This window comes from Vipera berus (assembly GCF_964194415.1).
Source record: "Vipera berus genome assembly, chromosome: 1".
NCBI lineage: Eukaryota > Metazoa > Chordata > Lepidosauria > Squamata > Viperidae > Vipera > Vipera berus.
The window spans coordinates 78,868,511-78,886,526 of record NC_138202.1 but is presented as its reverse complement, the minus strand read 5'-3'; the positions used below and the strand labels follow the sequence as shown (position 1 = coordinate 78,886,526).

Below are 18,016 nucleotides of genomic sequence, written 5' to 3'. Positions count from 1 at the left end.
TGGGAATAAGCATGGATTGGAAATAAATATTTTGGATGTGAAAAGTCTTATCGTTCAGTTCTTGAGTTCTTTTCATCAAAACTTGACCTGCATTCCCTAATACATTTTTCTCAACAATCAGTTATAGTGGTTTTGATGAGCTACAAAGATTTCTAGATTTGCTGATGAATAAGTTAAATCATGGTTTAAAGCTGAATTAGAAATGTGGATTGAAAGGGGATATCATTGAAACTTAACTATTAACCATTTATTATGTGGTCTAGTCACAACTGTGCAAATAAATAACAAATGAAGACAGGTTGTTGATTGGTCCAGCAATGTTAGGTAAGGCTATAAATTGCTGAGGAACAAAATCTTTAGTGAGACCATACTTCACAGTCTATGTCAGGCATGTGAAACTGCTGGCTGGATGCATCACACTGAAACTGCACCCACCCCATTGCCAGTAATGGGGAAAAAGTCCCAATACATCATGCAACATCATGTGATATTGTGAGTTTGACATGCCTGGTCTATGTCAATTCAAATTAAATTAGCAGTTCCATACCTGCCAAGAGTAAGCATCATTTGGAAACGCTTGTATTTACTTGATCTTTTAAAATGGCCTCACCTCAGTTGGCTATAATCCAAAGAGTTAGTAATAGTTTTGACAAAAATATCAATATTTTGATAGGGTAATCAAGAAAGGCTAAATGGTGTTTTGACCATTTATAAAAGGCATTCAGTAAATAGATTTTGGTAAGAAAATTACATCTGTTTTCAATCCTGTTGTTTGCATCATCACAGAATTGGTGGTATTTTGATTTAATGTAGGATTCAAGGAGAATCTGAATAAATAAATGCAGGTCGTTGTTGTTGTTAGTTGCGAAGTCGTGTCCGACCCATCGCGACCCTATGGACAATGTTCCTCCAGGCCTTCCTGTCCTCTACCATCTTCTGGAGTCCATCTAAGCTCACGCCTACTGCTTCAGTGACTCCATCCAGCCACCTCATTCTCTGTCATCCCCTTCTTCTATTGCCCTCAATCTTTCCCAGCATTAGGCTCTTCTCCAGTGAGTCAAGTGATGTTAAAGAAGACAGAGGATACTGTTGAGATTGTTTCAGAAGTCTGGCCCTGAGTTTAATAATGTCTTTTAGGTCTTGCATTTCTACTTGGAAAAATAAGCTGACCGAATAGTAATTAAGCACAGTTGTTTGTTGGGTGGTAGTTTTAAAATTCTTTTCAATTGCTAAATCCTAGTTCTTTATTGTTTTAAAAATCAGCTGAGCGGAAGCTTATCCTCAACTTCAGCCACCTAGAGAGGCAATTCCAAACTGTGGCAGCCATTTCAATGGGCAATTTGAGGCAGCCACTTCAGGCAGTATTTGCAGCCACTTAGCTGATGGTTCTTTTTAATTGACGGAATGACAAAGATATGGGTTTCCCCTGCATCCCTCAAATGTGGTGGAAGAGCCTTGCCATCACCAGCCAGCGGCAAGTTTTAGTTAGCCGTACAGTGAGTTTTGAAGACCATCTTGCTTTCTGCCACAGCAGTGTACAGGTAGTCCTTAACCTATGACCAAAATTCAGCCCAAAATTTATGTCATTAAGTGAGAAATTTGTTAAGTGAGTTTTGCCCCATTTTATGACTTTTTCTTGACCCATTTGTTAAGTGAATCAATTTAGCTGTTAAATTAGTAATATGGTTGTTAAGTGAATCTGACTTCCCCCACTGGGTTTGCTTGTCAGAAGATTGCAAAAGGTGATCACCTGACCCCAGGACACTGCAACTGTCATAAATATGAACCAGCTGCAAAGCATCCAAATGTAAATGGGGATGCCGTAACAATCATAAGTATGAAAAATTGTCATAAACCACCATTTTCAGTGCCATTGTGACTTTGAATGGCCATTAAATGAACTGTTGTAAGTCAAGGACTACCTGTACTATACCGATCCTACCCAGTGTCATCAAATGATCTACAGTGTCATTTTTAATAATGATATACCACTTCCTTCTTCTGGTGATTTCTCAAAGTTTCTTCTCTTGAAAACAGGGCCAATATTTCAAAATGCAGTGAATTGCGAGAAAGCAAACTTTTCTTTCCCCCTCATACAAGCCTCTGATAACTAGTAGCAGTATGATTATATGCACTTGCAGGCTGTTGCACAGCAGGGGCAGGAATGCTCTCAGACTTTGCTTCCCTAATGATAGGTTTACATAAAGGCATTACATCTTTGCAGAAAAATGTAAACTTTAAAGTGGCACCTACTTCTGTGCTTGTGGTGCAAGACATTTGCAGTAAGTGAAAGCAGATTAATAGCTCAAGTTTAGAAATAAACCATGTTGGGCTTTTCTGGTTAGAATACATTGGATTGCAGCCTAAATCAATTAAATGTAACATAGTGGCTGGAATTCTGTAAAAGAAAGGCAAAGGAAGCATCAGGCAGCTTTAAAAAAATGGGAAACGATATAGGAAGAGCAAAAAAAAAAAAACTACACAAATCACATATGCACATATTTCTTTTAAAAGCCCTTTTTCATTCACTGGAGGTTACAAGACTAGAAGCAAAATATTTTTCATTCTTTCTCCTTCCTACATCCATTTTATTTATAAAAAGTGGCTTCAGCTTTATAACACATAGCTTGTTAGTATGAACATCTATCTCATATATCCTAATTAAGAATTGATTTTGTTAGTTTCCATGTTAATATTAGTGCACCATTAAATAATCCAAAATCAGTTGTAGAGCAATATTTTCAATATAACAAGCTAACCACTATTATGTCTGCTGGGGCTTTTACGTACATGTATTTTAAGAAGTAGGGATATTTGCAGGGCTTTTTTTCTCATAGAACGCTCAGAACAGAGTTCCGGCACCTTTTTTGGATGGAACCTTGTAGGGTAGGCAAGGCGGGTTGTATGACATGTGTGAGTTCCGGCACCTTTTTCTTTTACAAAAAAAGCACTGGATATTTGCAATGGTTACATCATAATCTACAACCTGGCTGTTCTGTTTGCCACTTCCCCTGCACTAGAAAAAGTTTCCATGTTTGATATTATTATATTATGGGTGGTTGTTGTTGTTGTTTTAAAAAAAAGTCTGATCATGCAGCTGTGCAGTTGCCCAGCTATTTCTTTCTTTCCATCATTGGCGTTTGTTTCCAGCTTTACATATGCACAGATTTACTACTGCAGTAAGCTTGCATCCTCACTACTTTGGGCTATTTAAAAAAAGTTTCAAAATAGAGTTTTCTTAAAAGTAAAATAATTTTAAGAACAGTCCAGCTGCAAAAAGAGCCAGGACAATCTTAAGCCAGCATTTTGCTTTTTCACAGTGGACAGCCTAGGGCCTTTGTTCACAAATAGGAAATGCAGAGAGATCCCTTTTCGATTGTTGTTCTCCTACAACTGGTATTTAGGGGCAGACTTCTCTCAACCAGAGACAACAATTTCTTGAATACTTACTCCTTCCCAATCATGCATTTATATATCTCAATCATGTTCTCCCTCACTTCTTTTTTACTAAGCTAGAGGCTTCCAGACATAATAGTGTTTCCCATATGAAGGTGCTTGAAGCCCATTGGTTATTGTAGTTGCTTTTTCAGGCTTCATTATATCTTTCTAAATGTGGCCATTAGAACTACATACAATATTCCAGATGTGGACACATTCTACATTTGTATAATATTGTATTACAATGTTTCCTAAGGTGCCTTACCATAGGATTTGCCTTTTTGTAGCCATATAATTATTATCTTCATTGTGCTATCCACTAAGACCCTGACCTTTTTTTCTAGTTAGAGACATTTCATATCCAAATAATATATATATGAAGATAAAGATGTTTGTCACAATGTGGATCACATTGCGCTTACTTAAATTGAGCCATATTTGGTTGATCATTCACTCAGTTTAAAAAGATTATTCTAGAGTTCCTCACAATCCATTTTTAAACCACCATGAATAGTTTGAAATCATCCACAAATCCAGGAAGTTAGGTGATTAATGAACATGTTAAAAGCACAATTCCAAACCCTGATTCTTGGAAGATTTCATTACTTATGTTCTATCATTGAGAAAATTGCTCAAGTACTTCAAGTAAGTTTAGAACCTTAAACTTGATAATGATAATATTTTCAGTCACTTAAGAGAAACAGAATGTTAAACTTATATGTTCAAAAATCTTGAACGTAAATGTAAATACTTGAATATTTACACCATAATGAGATAGAATTATAAACTAGCTAAATAGATTACTTATTGCCTGTTTCATAAATATATAATTACTGAATCCTATAACCATGGAAGTAGTAAGGTAAATTACTTAAGATAAAAGTAAAAATATAATAACAAAGCACATATGGTGATGTACTATGCAGTACAATCATTTCTTACTGATTGTGATATTTTAAATTGTTTGCTATTTATGCTGAAGTTGTTAAATTGATGATTCATATGATGCAATGTATTTGTATCATTCATTTAAAGGAATACTTTTTCAAGGACTTTAGTAGTTTGCGTAACAGAGATTTTCTGAAGAATTTACCATTATGAGCCATGGTGATGCAGTGGTTCAAATGTAGTATCAGGCTAACTTTGCCCACAGCCAGGAGTTCAATACTGACTGGCTCAAAGTTGATTCAGCCTTCTGTCCTTCTGAGGTCAGTAAAATGAGGACCTGGATTGTTAGGGGCAATATGCTGACTCTGTAAATCACTAAGAGAGGGCTCTAAAGGACCATGGAGCGGTATGTAAATCTGAGAGCTATTGCTATTAGTTTCTCTCACAGCTATTCTGAAGGAAATAACTTACTACAAATCTATAGAGAAGGAATTGAGTTGAAAAACAGTAACTCAACCAAGGCTGCCGAAAGGTTCTAGAGTTGATTGGAATTGATGTCAACAGCTGGCACTTTATTTACTGCCCAGAAAATAATTTGATGAACTAACTTAACATTGAATATTGTTATCAATTTATGATAAAGTTTGAAATATGTGGTTTGTAAGCTTGTGAATCAATGAGGCAAGGTTGGATGTTTGGATGGATGCTAAGAACTTTTCATTAGTGCTAATGTACCCCGAACTAAGTATGCAATTAGACTGAGTATATTCATTAAGATTAAGGCTATGTAGGACGCGGTGGCTCAGTGGGTTAGGACGCTGAGCTTGTCGATCAGAAGGTCGGCAGTTTGGCGGGTCGAATCCCGAGTGCCGCGTAACAGAGTGAGCGCCTGTTACTCGTCCCAGCTTCTGCCAACCTAGCAGTTCGAAAGCACGTGAAAATGCAAGTAGAAAAATAGGGACCACTGCGGTGGGAAGGTAACAGCGTTCCGTGCGCCTTTGGCGTCTAGTCATGCCGGCCACATGACCACGGAGACGTCCTCGGACAAACGCTGGCTCTTCGGCTATGAAACGGAGATGAGCACCGGCCCCTAGAGTCGGAAACGACTAGCACGCATGTGCGGGGGAACCTTTACCTTTACCTTTATACATGCAATAGTTTAAAAAGCATAAAATCTATAAAAGGTGTAAAAGCTTCCATTTGTGGCATCAAGTCAACCCCACTGCTCAGTGCAGGAATTCAACTCTGCAGATTGCTACTCAATCTCCTAAAGACATTTCTTGTAATGGAGTTCATCACTTCTCTTTATAATTGGTTCCACTGTCATAATCTTTTTTTTTTTACAAATACAAACTTTTTAATAGTATTTAACTGGAATTTGCCTTCCTCTAGTTTAAAACCATTATTCCATTTCCTAAAGCAGGGGACTTCAAACTTGGCCCTTTTTTTTGACTTGTTGACTTCAACTCCCAGAATTCCTCAGCCAGGCACGCTGGCTGAGGAATTCTGGGAGTTGAAGTCCACAGGTCAAAAAAAGGGCCAAGTTTGAAGACCCCTGTCCTAGAGTCTGAGACAACAGACAGCACCTTTGATGTTCTGAGTGATATCCTCCAGAAGAGCACTATTGTGTCCTCCTCTGTCTTTTATTCTCAAAAATAATCATACCATCATTGGCTCCTTATAACTTTGCAGTGTCCTGCCCATCCTCAGTATCAGTTTTACCTGTTCCAGTTTCTCAGAGTCTATTTTTAAAAATATGGTTCCTAGACTTAATGTTTGTGATGCCACCCAACCAACCATCACTTTTTATAAGGTGGAGACTATTCTTCTGTAAATGCAACTTAAAATTGCAGGTTTTAGCAACATTTTTTTAGCAGCTGCTAATAACATTCTCTCAACTCATATTTATTTTTTAATGAACTGCAAGTCCAAGAAGCTTTTCTCACATACTGTTATCTAAGTCAGGTGTTCCAAAACCTCTACTTTGCATTTGATTCTTCATCTCTACGAAAAGAATTTACCACCATTAAAACTACACTCAATTTCAGTCCACTTTTCTAAATTTTCAAATTTATTTTGAATTTGTTTTGTGTTTTCGACTATATTAACTATCTTATCTAATCTTTGTATCTCTTCATTGAAACATTAATGAAAATGTTAAAGAGTTCAGGCTCATTACCAAAGTCTGTAGCACCTTATTTGTTACATCACTTCAATTTTATAAGAAACTACTGATGAGCATTCTTTATGTGTTTCCAAGCCAGAAATGTTATAAGATGACATTTAATGTTTTGCTGAACTGAAGTTATGTCCATAGTCTTTATAAGATAGTAAGGAAGTTATTGATTAAAAATACTGACAAGATGTTTTATAAATCCATACTAACTTGATAATCACTTTATTCTTTTTTAAAAATGCTTATGAATCATTATTTGTGTCTATGCTTGATTATTGTCAATAAAGAGAGTGTATTGCTGAGTTATATCTTTAAAGAATATGATGGGTAGCCAAAAAAATAATAATCCCCAAGTAAACTATGGAAAAATCAATCCAGAATTCTTACTTGAAATACAGATCACTTGAGAAAACAATAATGCTGAGAAACATGGAAATAAAGAAGAAGAGAATCATTTGATAATGAGATGGGCAGCATGTAAATTTAATAAATAGAGTGGCCAGCAGTAAACTGAATAAACTAGATTATAGTGATGGTGATTATGTCATTGGATGACCTAAATATTGAGGACAGATTATCCTGAAGAAGGTTTAGCCAGATAGCTAAAAATTGACACCAACTTGAAGGCACATGATCAGTCAATCAATATGATTAAAAATATGGTTCTAAAATTCTTAACTCATTATAGGGTACCGAGTGTAGATTAATGAGAAAAAAATGAATTTGAACAACTGTAGAATCAGGCTGCAGCATAACAAAATGTGACCAAAGTGAAGGAGGTCTGAATACTTTCTGAATGCAGTGTACCTCACAAACATAAATGAAAAGATATTCTTATAAGCTCTAGAGTCTATAGGAAGAGTTTGTTTTGGGACCTAGGAAGCCTGCCTCACTGTGGAAAAAAAATCAATATAGCTTTGAGGCTGATGTTCAAAATGGCACTGAAACATGGCTGCTCCCTCAGGCCTTGGGGAGGGTGATGCCAAGCCCATATACAATTCTATTTGATTAAAGAATGCATTCCTACAGGCACAAATGATCTATATTTTATTGTTTGCTTGTTTTAAACATTGTAAACCAAGGAGACGTGTGGAATGGGGTGTCCTCTAAATTGAATGAATATAATGACTAAACAAGAAAAGCCTTCGAATAAAAAAAATATTTATTTATATATTTACATTTATTCATTATCAAATTTATATAGCTATCCACCTCACCAAAGGTGACTCTGGATAGGACATAAGAGCTAAAAGAGCCAATATAAAAACAAATTAAAATCTACTCGTGAAAGAGGTGGTCTTAAAATGCCTAATCTTAAATTATATTATGAAGCTGCTGCGTTGTCAGGAATAAGTGACTGGATTAATTTGACACAAGGGAGATTATTAAATCTTGAGGGCCACGACTTGTTATTTGGCTGGCATGCATATTTGTTGTATGATAAGAAGGTAGATAATGTGTTTAAAGTGCATATTTTAAGACAGGCATTGTTGAGAGTTTGGAAGAAGTATAGATATAAGTTAGACTACAAGATGCCGTTGTGGGCAATCCTGAAACATGCAATAGAAAACATAAATGTTGGCTTCAAACATGATGTGACTACGTATAAGGAGATCTTAAGCTTGGAAAGGAACGTCTGGTGTTTGAAGCCGTACAATCTCTTGCGAGATGAGAAGATCGTTCAAACTTGGTTTCAATATACTCAATTACGTGCCAGGTGGAAAGAAAATCAGAAAATTGGTTTCTCAGTGACTGATGAAAATTTGATAAAGCAAATTAGAAACCAGGGTCCAGCACATATCAAACGGATTTATCTTGCATTGATAGATATTGACTCAGAAACAGAACTTGTTAAAGACTGTATGATAAAATGGGCCCAGAATATTCAAGAAGTTATTACAATGGACACGTGGGAAAAGATCTGGGTGAGGAACGTAAAATTTACGCAAGCCCAAAATCTAAGAGAGAACTTTTATAAAATGTTTTATAGATGGCATTTAGATCCTAAAAAGCTTGCAAGTATGTATCCGAACTATCAACCTAAATGTTGGAGGTGTGGTGGCGAAGATGCAACGTATTTTCATATATGGTGGACCTGCAAAAAGGTTAAGGTTTTCTGGATAAAAATTTGGTGGAATATGCAGAAGATCTTCAAGCAAAGGATAAAGTTTTGTCCGCAATTGTTTTTATTGGGTATAATTACAGATGCTACTGTTGTGGACATTAGGTTGATGTTGAATTTAATTACAGCAGCAAGACTCTTAATAGGTCAATATTGGAAGAAGGAGGAACTGCCAACTATAGAGGAATGGACTCTTAAAGTTTCGGACCTGGCAGAAATGGCAAAGATTTCGGCTCATTTGAAGGATCATTCGCAAGAACGTTATATTATGGAGTGGAAAAAGTGGATTGATTATATCCAGAATAAATATGGGACTAAAAAGTTTCATTTAGCATTTGAATAAGTTTTCTTTTCTTTTCTTTTCTCTCTCTCTTCTCTTTTTTATGTAATATTAGTATTGCTTGTAGTCATTTTATATGAGCTAGAGTGCGATAGACTTAATAGTTTATTGTTGTTAGCATATGGATGTTTATGATTGTTCTTTGTTTTTATACCTTGTACTTAGCTCTGGGAAGTGGGGGGGAGGGGGGAATGGGGGGGAGGGATAGGGAGGGTTAGGTAGGGGTGGGTGGAGGGAGGGGGGATTGTTAAAGATAAAATGTACTGTAAAACTTTTCAATAAAAAAAAACCAAATTAAAATCTAAAACACCACCACTAATAATTATCAGAAAAATACTAACCATAGGGGAAGGAAGAAGGATAAAAATGGCTCCTCAGCAATGAATCCCCATTGAGAGAAGTTTCTGGTTCTTTCTGGCTCTAGGCCTGGCAGCATAATCAGGTCTTGAGGGTCTTTCAGAATATCCAAAGGAATTTTTAACAGAAAAAAAAATGCAGCCAGCCCAGTTACAAAGCCGGCACTTCACTACATTTATAAAAGAAATTATTATCCACTTAATGAAGAAAACATTGAGGTTTTAACTATAAATATGTTCTACACTCATTCTAAAAAAAATGCTTACTACTCATTGAGATCTTATCACCTGAGAGCACAAGCCTCCCTTTTAAGACCTGTGAATGTGAAAGCATTTAGCAACATCTGTCTCCATCCCATTCTTTTCCTCCTTTAAAAATGATCACGTAGATAAAAAAGAAATCTTTCTAGCACCCTCTGACTTCCATAAAAGTGGCCTTTTTGAATTCCCACCCCCCCCTTCATTCCCACTTGGGGAAGATTTCCGTAAAGGCACCTCTAAATACGGTATGAAAGTCCTCTGAGGCAGAGGAGAGATAATCAGCTCTGTTTCTTTGCTTTGTTCAGAGAGTACCCAAATATTGTAGAATCAGCTTGCATTTAAACTCCCTGCTTATTTTCCTTTCCATTTTCCGGACATTCAGATGACCCGCTCACTGTCTTTTTCATATGTGCAGGCTGTGTGATGGGTGGAACTGGGTCACATATCTGCCTCTGGCTATCACCATCATGCCTTTTCCTTCGGAGGGAGCATTTCAGCTGGCTTAGGGACTCGTGAAAAGCTTAACTAAAGCAGATCAGTTTCCATGGTCACACAGGGAGGAGCTATGCTGTTAGAATACAGCAATTCCAAATTCTTTCGAGTAGGAAAAACAGTAATAATGAAGGAGAAGGATTTATTTCCTAGTATCTGCAATCTTATAGATAATTTCTGCGTTTACTGTTTAAAATGTCCAAAGGCCTTTTTTAAACAGAATTCTGGTATTAGAAGGAAGAGGGAAGCCACTATTCAGTGCAGTGAACTTTTTTTTTAAAACCGAATGCACAGTATTTGAGGTTATAGGTTATTGTATTTAACATATGTTGGTTGATGTCACAGTTTTCTAATACTACCTGCTCCAATCATGTTTTTTTTTTGTTCTTTGTCTGGAAGGGACTAGCACATGTGTATGTCTGTACTTCTTCACACAAGAATCTTCAAGCCTGGTTCCTATAGCTTTGTATGGTATAAGTATGATAGGAATAGAGAAAGTCAGTTAATTGTAGTGTTTAAGGACCAGAGGAGACTGTGAATTTTTGTTTTGGCTTAAATGCAAAGCCAGCTGGGTAACTCTGGACCAGTCACACTCAGCCCTAGGAAGAAGGCAATGGTGAATACTTCCAAAACCTTGCAAGAAAACTGAAGAGACTTCTCCAGCAAGTCACCAAAAGTCACTACTGACTCAAACACATTCCCAATTCCAGAGAAAACAAGGAGGGGTATAGTTGGGAAAACAACACACTTGTATCAAGAATGTAGGCTTGTTCTTTTGTCTTATGTACAAGCTACCATTTTTTTAATCTTAAGGGTTTTAGAAGAAATGAATTTTGGGGGGGAAACCTGCCTTTTAGAGTTAATCATTGCATCTGTTTTTTTTAATCTATACCTAACTTTGGACTATTAATTGTAGCTACAACATTTCAATAAGAAGAATTTATCCAGAGTACTGGCAATGTCTTAGATTCAGCTGCCTAGTTTATTTGAACAATTTCAGGTTTTTGGTTGTTGTTGTTTTTTTGTTATATACACACTGTGATGTGTTCATTATACATACACTAGGGTCCTCATTTATTATATATACACTAGGGTACTTGAAAGCTTTAGAGTGAGGTCACAAGGCTAACTCACAAAAGGAGGGAACTTTGGTTGTTACGTTTTAAACAAGATGGTAAATTGTTTAGCACTTTCTCATTAACTTTTCACTCCAATCCTGATGCATCAGGGAGAATACAGGTTGGGAACTATAGATGTTCCATTATTACCTACTAACCTGGTGTATTCAACATCAATTGAATGTGAATTCTTTCTATATAATGAATTCCACAGGGCTTTAAGAAGTAGATGGAAACTGCATACAAGTGAAACTTGAAAAATTAGAATATCGTGCAAAAGTTCATTTATTTCAGTAATGCAACTTAAAAGGGGAAACTAATATATGAGATAGACTCATTACATGCAAAGCAAGATAGTTCAACCTGTGATTTGTCATAATTGTGATGATTATGGCATACAGCTTATTAAAACCCCAAATCCACAATCTCAGAAAATTAGAATATTGTGAAAAGTTGCAATATTCTAGGCTCAAAGTGTTCCACTCTAATCAGCTAATTAAGCCATAACACCTGCAAAGGGTTCCTGAGCCTTTAAATGGTCTCTCAGTCTGGTTCAGTAGGAATCATAATCATGGGGAAGACTGCTGACCTGACAGTTGTGCAGAAAACCATCATTGACACCCTCCATAAGGAGGGAAAGCCTCAAAAGGTATTTGCAAAAGAAGTTGGATGTTCCCAAAGTGCTGTATCAAAGCACATTAATAGAAAGTTATGTGGAAGGGAAAAGTGTGGAAGAAAAAGGTGCACAAGCAGCAGGGATGACTGCAGGCTGGAGAAGATTGTCAGGAAAAGGCCATTCAAAAGTGTTGGGGACTTTCACAAGGAGTGGACTGAGGCTGGAGTCAGTGCATCAAGAGCCACCACACAGAGACGGATCCTGGACATGGGCTTCAAATGTCGTATTCCTCTTGTCAAGCCGCTCCTGAACAACAAACAATGTCAGAAGCGTCTTACCTGGGCTAAAGAAAAACAGACCTGGTCTGTTGCTCAGTGGTCCAAAGTCCTCTTTTCTGATGAGAGCAACTTTTGCATCTCATTTGAAAACCAAGGACCCAGAGTCTGGAGGAAGAATGGAGAGGCACACACTGCAAGATGCTTGAAGTCCAGGGTGAAGTTTCCACAGTCTGTGTTGATTTGGGGAGCCATGTCATCTGCTGGTGTTGGTCCACTGTGCTTCATTAAGTCCAGGGTCAACGCAGCCGTCTACCAGGAGATTTTGGAGCACTTCATGCTTCCTTCCACAGATGAGCTTTATGGGGATGCTGACTTCATTTTCCAGCAGGACGTGGCACCTGCCCACACTGCCAAAAGCACCAAAACCTGGTTCAATGACCGTGGGATTACTGTGCTTGATTGGCCAGCAAACTAGCCTGACCTGAACCCCATAGAGAATCTATGGGGCATTGCCAAGAGAAAGATGAGAGACATGAGACCGAACAATGCAGAAGAGCTGAAGGCCGCTATTGAAGCATCCTGGTCTTCCATAACAACCTCAGCAGTGCCACAGGCTGATAGCTTCCATGCCATGCCACATTGAGGCAGTAATTGCTGCAAAAGGGGCCAGGTACTGAGTACATATGCATGCTTATACTTTCCAGAGGTCCGATGTTGTTCTATGTACACTCCTTGTTTTATTGATTGCATGTAATATTCTAATTTTCTGAGATTGTGGATTTGGGGTTTTCATTAGTTGTACGCCATAATCATCACAATTTTGACAAATCACAGCTTGAACTATCTCACTTGGCATGTAATGAGTCTATCTCATATATTAGTTTCCCCTTTTAAGTTGCATTACTGAAATAAATGAACTTTTGCACGATATTCTAATTTTTCGAGTTTCACCTGTATATGAAATGAAAGCATTCTAAAGAACTGTCCTTGTTTTTCAGAATCAATTGGACTGTGCACAAACATGGAAGGGGATTGTTTGAGCTGCATGAAATATCTGATGTTTGTCTTCAATTTCTTCATATTTGTAAGTTTTCTTTGATTCGTCACATGTGATCTTTTTCATGTGTCTCCTTTGGAGTTGGTTACACTTTGGTAATGGTGCTACAGTGCAGAAGACCCCCTTAAATTTCATAGGTAGCAATGTTTCAAACAAGCAGTTTGCTTTTTATCAGAAGCAGCCAGAACATTTTACTACACTTTGGAGTTTGAAATTACTGATAAGGCAGAGGCTGCCCTTGAAAGGAGGGTTCATATAAGGTCCATGGATGGACTGTAGCTCTAAGATACTGCAATTCTAGAACTGGTCTAATGTGTATCCAATCACTTGGGTACCTTGGCAACTTACAGCTTTATGAAGGCACGGAACATGGTTGTATAATTTCTTAATGTTTCTTTTTTTCTCAACTTCCATTACTGAGTTTCAGAAAAAAATATTAAAACTTGACATTTTAAGAGAGCTCTGGGAGTGAGACTGATATGAGTCGGAAGGTTCCATTTTTGGATTGTATTCAGAAGTTTGAGTGTTCCCTGGATGCCAAAACATTTTCATTACTTTGTTTCTAATTGTTAATGCCTATCTTGCTATACCATTTTTTCCCCTTTTGCTTTATAAACTTGAAAGTGGGAAATGTAAACCACTTTGCACTTGAATGACTTATAAGCCCAGGTGGGTAGGTGGGTAGGTAGGTAGGTAGGCAAAGAGCCAGTTTAGTGTAGTGATTAAGACAACAGGCTAGAAACCAGGAGACTAGGAGTTCTAGTCCTGCTTAGGGACAAAGCCAATTGAGTGATCTTGGGCCAGTCACTCTGTGTCAGCCCTAGGAAGCAGGCAATGGCAAATCTCTTCCAAAAATCCTTACCAGTAAAACTTCAAATGTCCTGGCAGTTACTGGGAGTCAAACCATGCATGTGTGCATACAAACAGATAGACACATAGAGAGAGAAAGTTAATGTTGTTGTTTTTTTTACAAAATATCGATATAGGAAATCAGCAAGCTATGCAAACCATAGTAAACTATGTCAGGCATTACTAGCCTAAATAGCAATATTGGCATGTTCATTAAGTTCCCTTCCAACTTTATTATTATTATTATTATTATTATTATTATTATTATTATTATTATTATTATTATTATTATTATTATTATTATTATTATTATTAACAACATGTTGCTCAAGAACAACTGCCATGATTTGTCACCAGCACTCTTGGCATGAAATACAGTAGCTCTTGAGTTCAGCTTCTTCTGGCAGTACCTCTGTTCCTGAAAGAGTCATCTGAATATAATATATATCACCTGTGTATGCAGATAATTCATTGTAGCTGAAGTATTTAGGAAAAGTGATCCCGCTGAAATCTGTTGCACTAACATAAGCTGGATTCATAAATCATGATAAGCCTTCATGCAAATTGTTTGATATTCTTAGCTGTCCTAGTGAATCCAGCAATGATTGCTTGTAAGCATGACTTAACCAATCCATTTTGTGATTTATTGAATAAACCATTGTTAAAATGATAGCTTATTTCAATATTTAAACATAGAATAAGGAACACCTATATACTGTAATTAAGAGACATCTAGCAGTCCTACCAAGTTTTTTTTTAAAAAAATTTCCAAATGAAAAGTTTTGCAAAGATGAGGAGTGAGCATATTAAGTTGAATATACTAATTCCTTTCTTGAGTGTTTGCGTGTATTCCTTTCCTTTGAAATGATGGCCTCATGTTAAAGAAACTGTGAAATAAGATTTTGTATTAAATAAGTATAAGTGAATAACTGGAATTCTTAAAAGGGGGCTGCTTTCAATTGTAAATAATCACAATATTAATTTAAAAATGAAATGTATTCTTGAAATTTTTCGAAAATGCCTTTTCAGACCAGGCTATCCATTTAGGGCTGCCAAAAATGGATGGCCATTGGATGTTAACTATTAGATGCTAACAAAGTAATACAGAAAAAAACCCTGCTATCTTACAGTCATCCAGATTTTAGCAGCTCAGGTGTAGTGTCTCTATTCTCTGAACGTAATAAACTGTGCCATAAGGATCTAGCCTGCATTGCAACAATTACAATTCAACTTTTAACTTGAATTATGTTGTCTATAGGAACCTGTCCAAGAAAATAGTTTTAATCTGAATCTTCCCTTTTTATGACAGCTAGGTGGCACCTGTCTCCTAGGAGTTGGAATCTGGGTCATAGTTGATCCCACAGGATTTCGAGAGATTGTGGCTACTAACCCTTTGCTCTTTACTGGAGCATATATCATGGTGGCTATGGGAACTATGCTCTTCTTGCTGGGATTCCTTGGTTGCTGTGGAGCGATCCGTGAGAACAAATGTCTTCTCCTTTTTGTAAGTACAACTGAATGGATTTCTTTTCCTAGTGTACCTACCTGTGCTGTTATAACTGAAGTCCAGAAAATAATATAAATTACTACAATTTATTGTATTTTAAATTTCACATTTTTGAACCACTTATCTCCCTCAGAGAGGAACTCTTTTTTTGTTACTCCTATTATGCAATTTAATGTTAAGGCTTTTTCATCTGAAATGAAAATAATCTAAATTATTTTCCTTTGGGATGAAAAAAGGAATATAAAAAGAAAAGTATATGTTTCCATATGGGATATTTCTGAAACTTGGTTCAAAATAAATCAGGATTGATAAATCACAATTTAAACAGCTGTCGTCTCCATGAGTGCAGATACAATGAAAGCTATGGCTTATTTCAAATTATTTTAATATCATGCATTATATTTTAAATTCATGCAATAGTCAAAATTCTTGAAATAATTTGTAGAGTTACCACAGGAAAAAGAATAGTTAAGCTGTGGAAAACAATAAGTATATTTATAAATATCAAGTATATCTTTTCATTCTCGTATTATCAGCTGCATAAATGGAAGGGAAAGGACTTGAAGATCATTCATAAAATATGAGTCAATAGTTTCCTGTAACACCTGAAGAAGAACTTTCCCAAAAGCCCAGCACATGAGATCTTACCTTTTACCTTTTTATTCTCATTTTCACCTTTGATTCACTCATCCTAATTTGTAACCTGACATTGGTATTACTTTTCTTGGAATAAAACTTGTGTTTTATCATCGGTCCTGTAGCTAAAGAATAAAGAGATGCTTTGCCAACTTACAGTTTTGAGGAAGAAAAACTCCAAGGAGGCCGTAATTATGCCCCAGACTTCCAGTGTTGCTTAACTCACAAAGGTACTCTATGGATTCAATCTTTGTGAGGGGTTGGATGCATCCATATCTCAACCAACTTGATCAAGAAGATCTGAGTTTCACAATCAGGCTTAATAAGTAGACCCTTGACACGTTCCAAGAAATTCTATGACAGAAGAAAAAATATATATCAAATTGTGCTACATCTACTCCAACATGAAGTTGTAGCAGTCTTTTCTTTTTTTGAATTTTGATTTGCTCACTGCCTGCAGAGATAAGTCATTTGGAGCATTAGATAGCATCCACAAAAATTGTGCCACCATTCACCAGTTTTCATATTTTATTTTATTGTGGCTCAGGCTAAAGGTGATCCAGGTTTTCTGAGAAAAAGGCAATTATCTCCCCCACCATTTCAGCTCATATTATGCACAGAATGTGCCTAACAGAAGATCCCTGTGACTACAGATAGTCCTCCACTTTACAGCACTGAACAATATGACCTATGACTGTTTTTCACAGTTACGGCCTTTGCAGCATCCCCATGATTGTGTGATCAAAATTTAGATGCTTGGCAGCTTGTTCATATTTATGATGGTTGCTGTGTCCCGGGATCATGTGATCACCTTTTGCAACCTTCTGACAAGCAAAGTCAATGGGGGAGCCAGATGCACTTAACAACCGGGTTACTAACTTATCAACTGCAGTGATTCACTTAACAACTGTGGCAAGAAAGATCGTAAAATGGGACAAAACTCACTTAACAAATGATTAACAACAGAAATTTTGGGCTCAGTTGTGGCCATAAGTCAGGGACTATCTGTACTTCCCATTCTTTTGTTTCTGGATGGACTGAGTACTGTGGACAGGAATCTGCATACACAAGTCAAGAAAAGTGAAAATGGTTGTACATAGGGGAGTGGGAACCAGGATCTTCTGTTATTTCCTAATGACAGAAAAACAAGGAGGAGAAACAAGCCCCTAACTTTCTGCAACCTCTAGAGGTGACAAAGTCAGATCAGCCTAGCCTCTGGTGCTTTCTAAGCAGCTCTCACCATTTGGGAGGTGGATGAAAGAAGTCTTATGAGTAATCTTGCTGACAATGCTACATGAAGAAAACAGAAAGAGCACCAAGGGAGATGGTGAGCCAACTTCAGATTTCCTCACTTTCTCTTTACTTGTGAGACTGTGTCCTGCATTTCCTGTCCAATTCAACGGGTGTCAAATTTTAATTTAACTGGCGGGCGAAGGTAGAGCTCAGACACATCATGGCAGGCCTGTTGAAACTGATTGTATGGGCTAGGCATGTTAGGACCATTGTTTGGTTTATGTAGTTAACTTGTCTCTCAGTGTCTCAGTTTACTTCCATGTTTGTATTTTGTTGACACTACATATACATACGTATACATATACATATATACATACATATATACAGTATATATATGTATATGTGTGTGTGTATACATGCACACACATACATACATATACACATACATGCATACATGCATACATATATATAGATAGATAGATAGATAAAGATATAGATATACACATACATACATACACACACACACACACACTGACAATTTGGCAAAGGCAAGATACCATGTTACTTTATACTACATGAACTGCATGCTCTCCTACCCAAAAAGTTGAGTATTCATGTAAAAACTGAATTTTTCATTCATTTGGATATT

General features: G+C 36.9%; 1 protein-coding gene across 4 annotated transcripts in view; it reads left to right on the top strand.

Moving 5' to 3' along the window:
• The window catches only part of TSPAN18 (tetraspanin 18), a 198,954-nt gene that overhangs the window by 140,342 nt on the left and 40,596 nt on the right, over window positions 1–18,016 (top strand). For all 4 annotated transcript variants that reach the window (XM_081324717.1, XM_081324715.1, XM_081324716.1 and 1 more), the window contains 2 exons: window positions 13,084–13,169; window positions 15,301–15,495. In XM_081324717.1, the coding sequence (XP_081180843.1) occupies window positions 13,107–13,169; window positions 15,301–15,495 (258 nt within the window). In that variant the 5' untranslated portion in view covers window positions 13,084–13,106. The remainder of the gene's footprint in view (window positions 1–13,083; window positions 13,170–15,300; window positions 15,496–18,016) is intronic.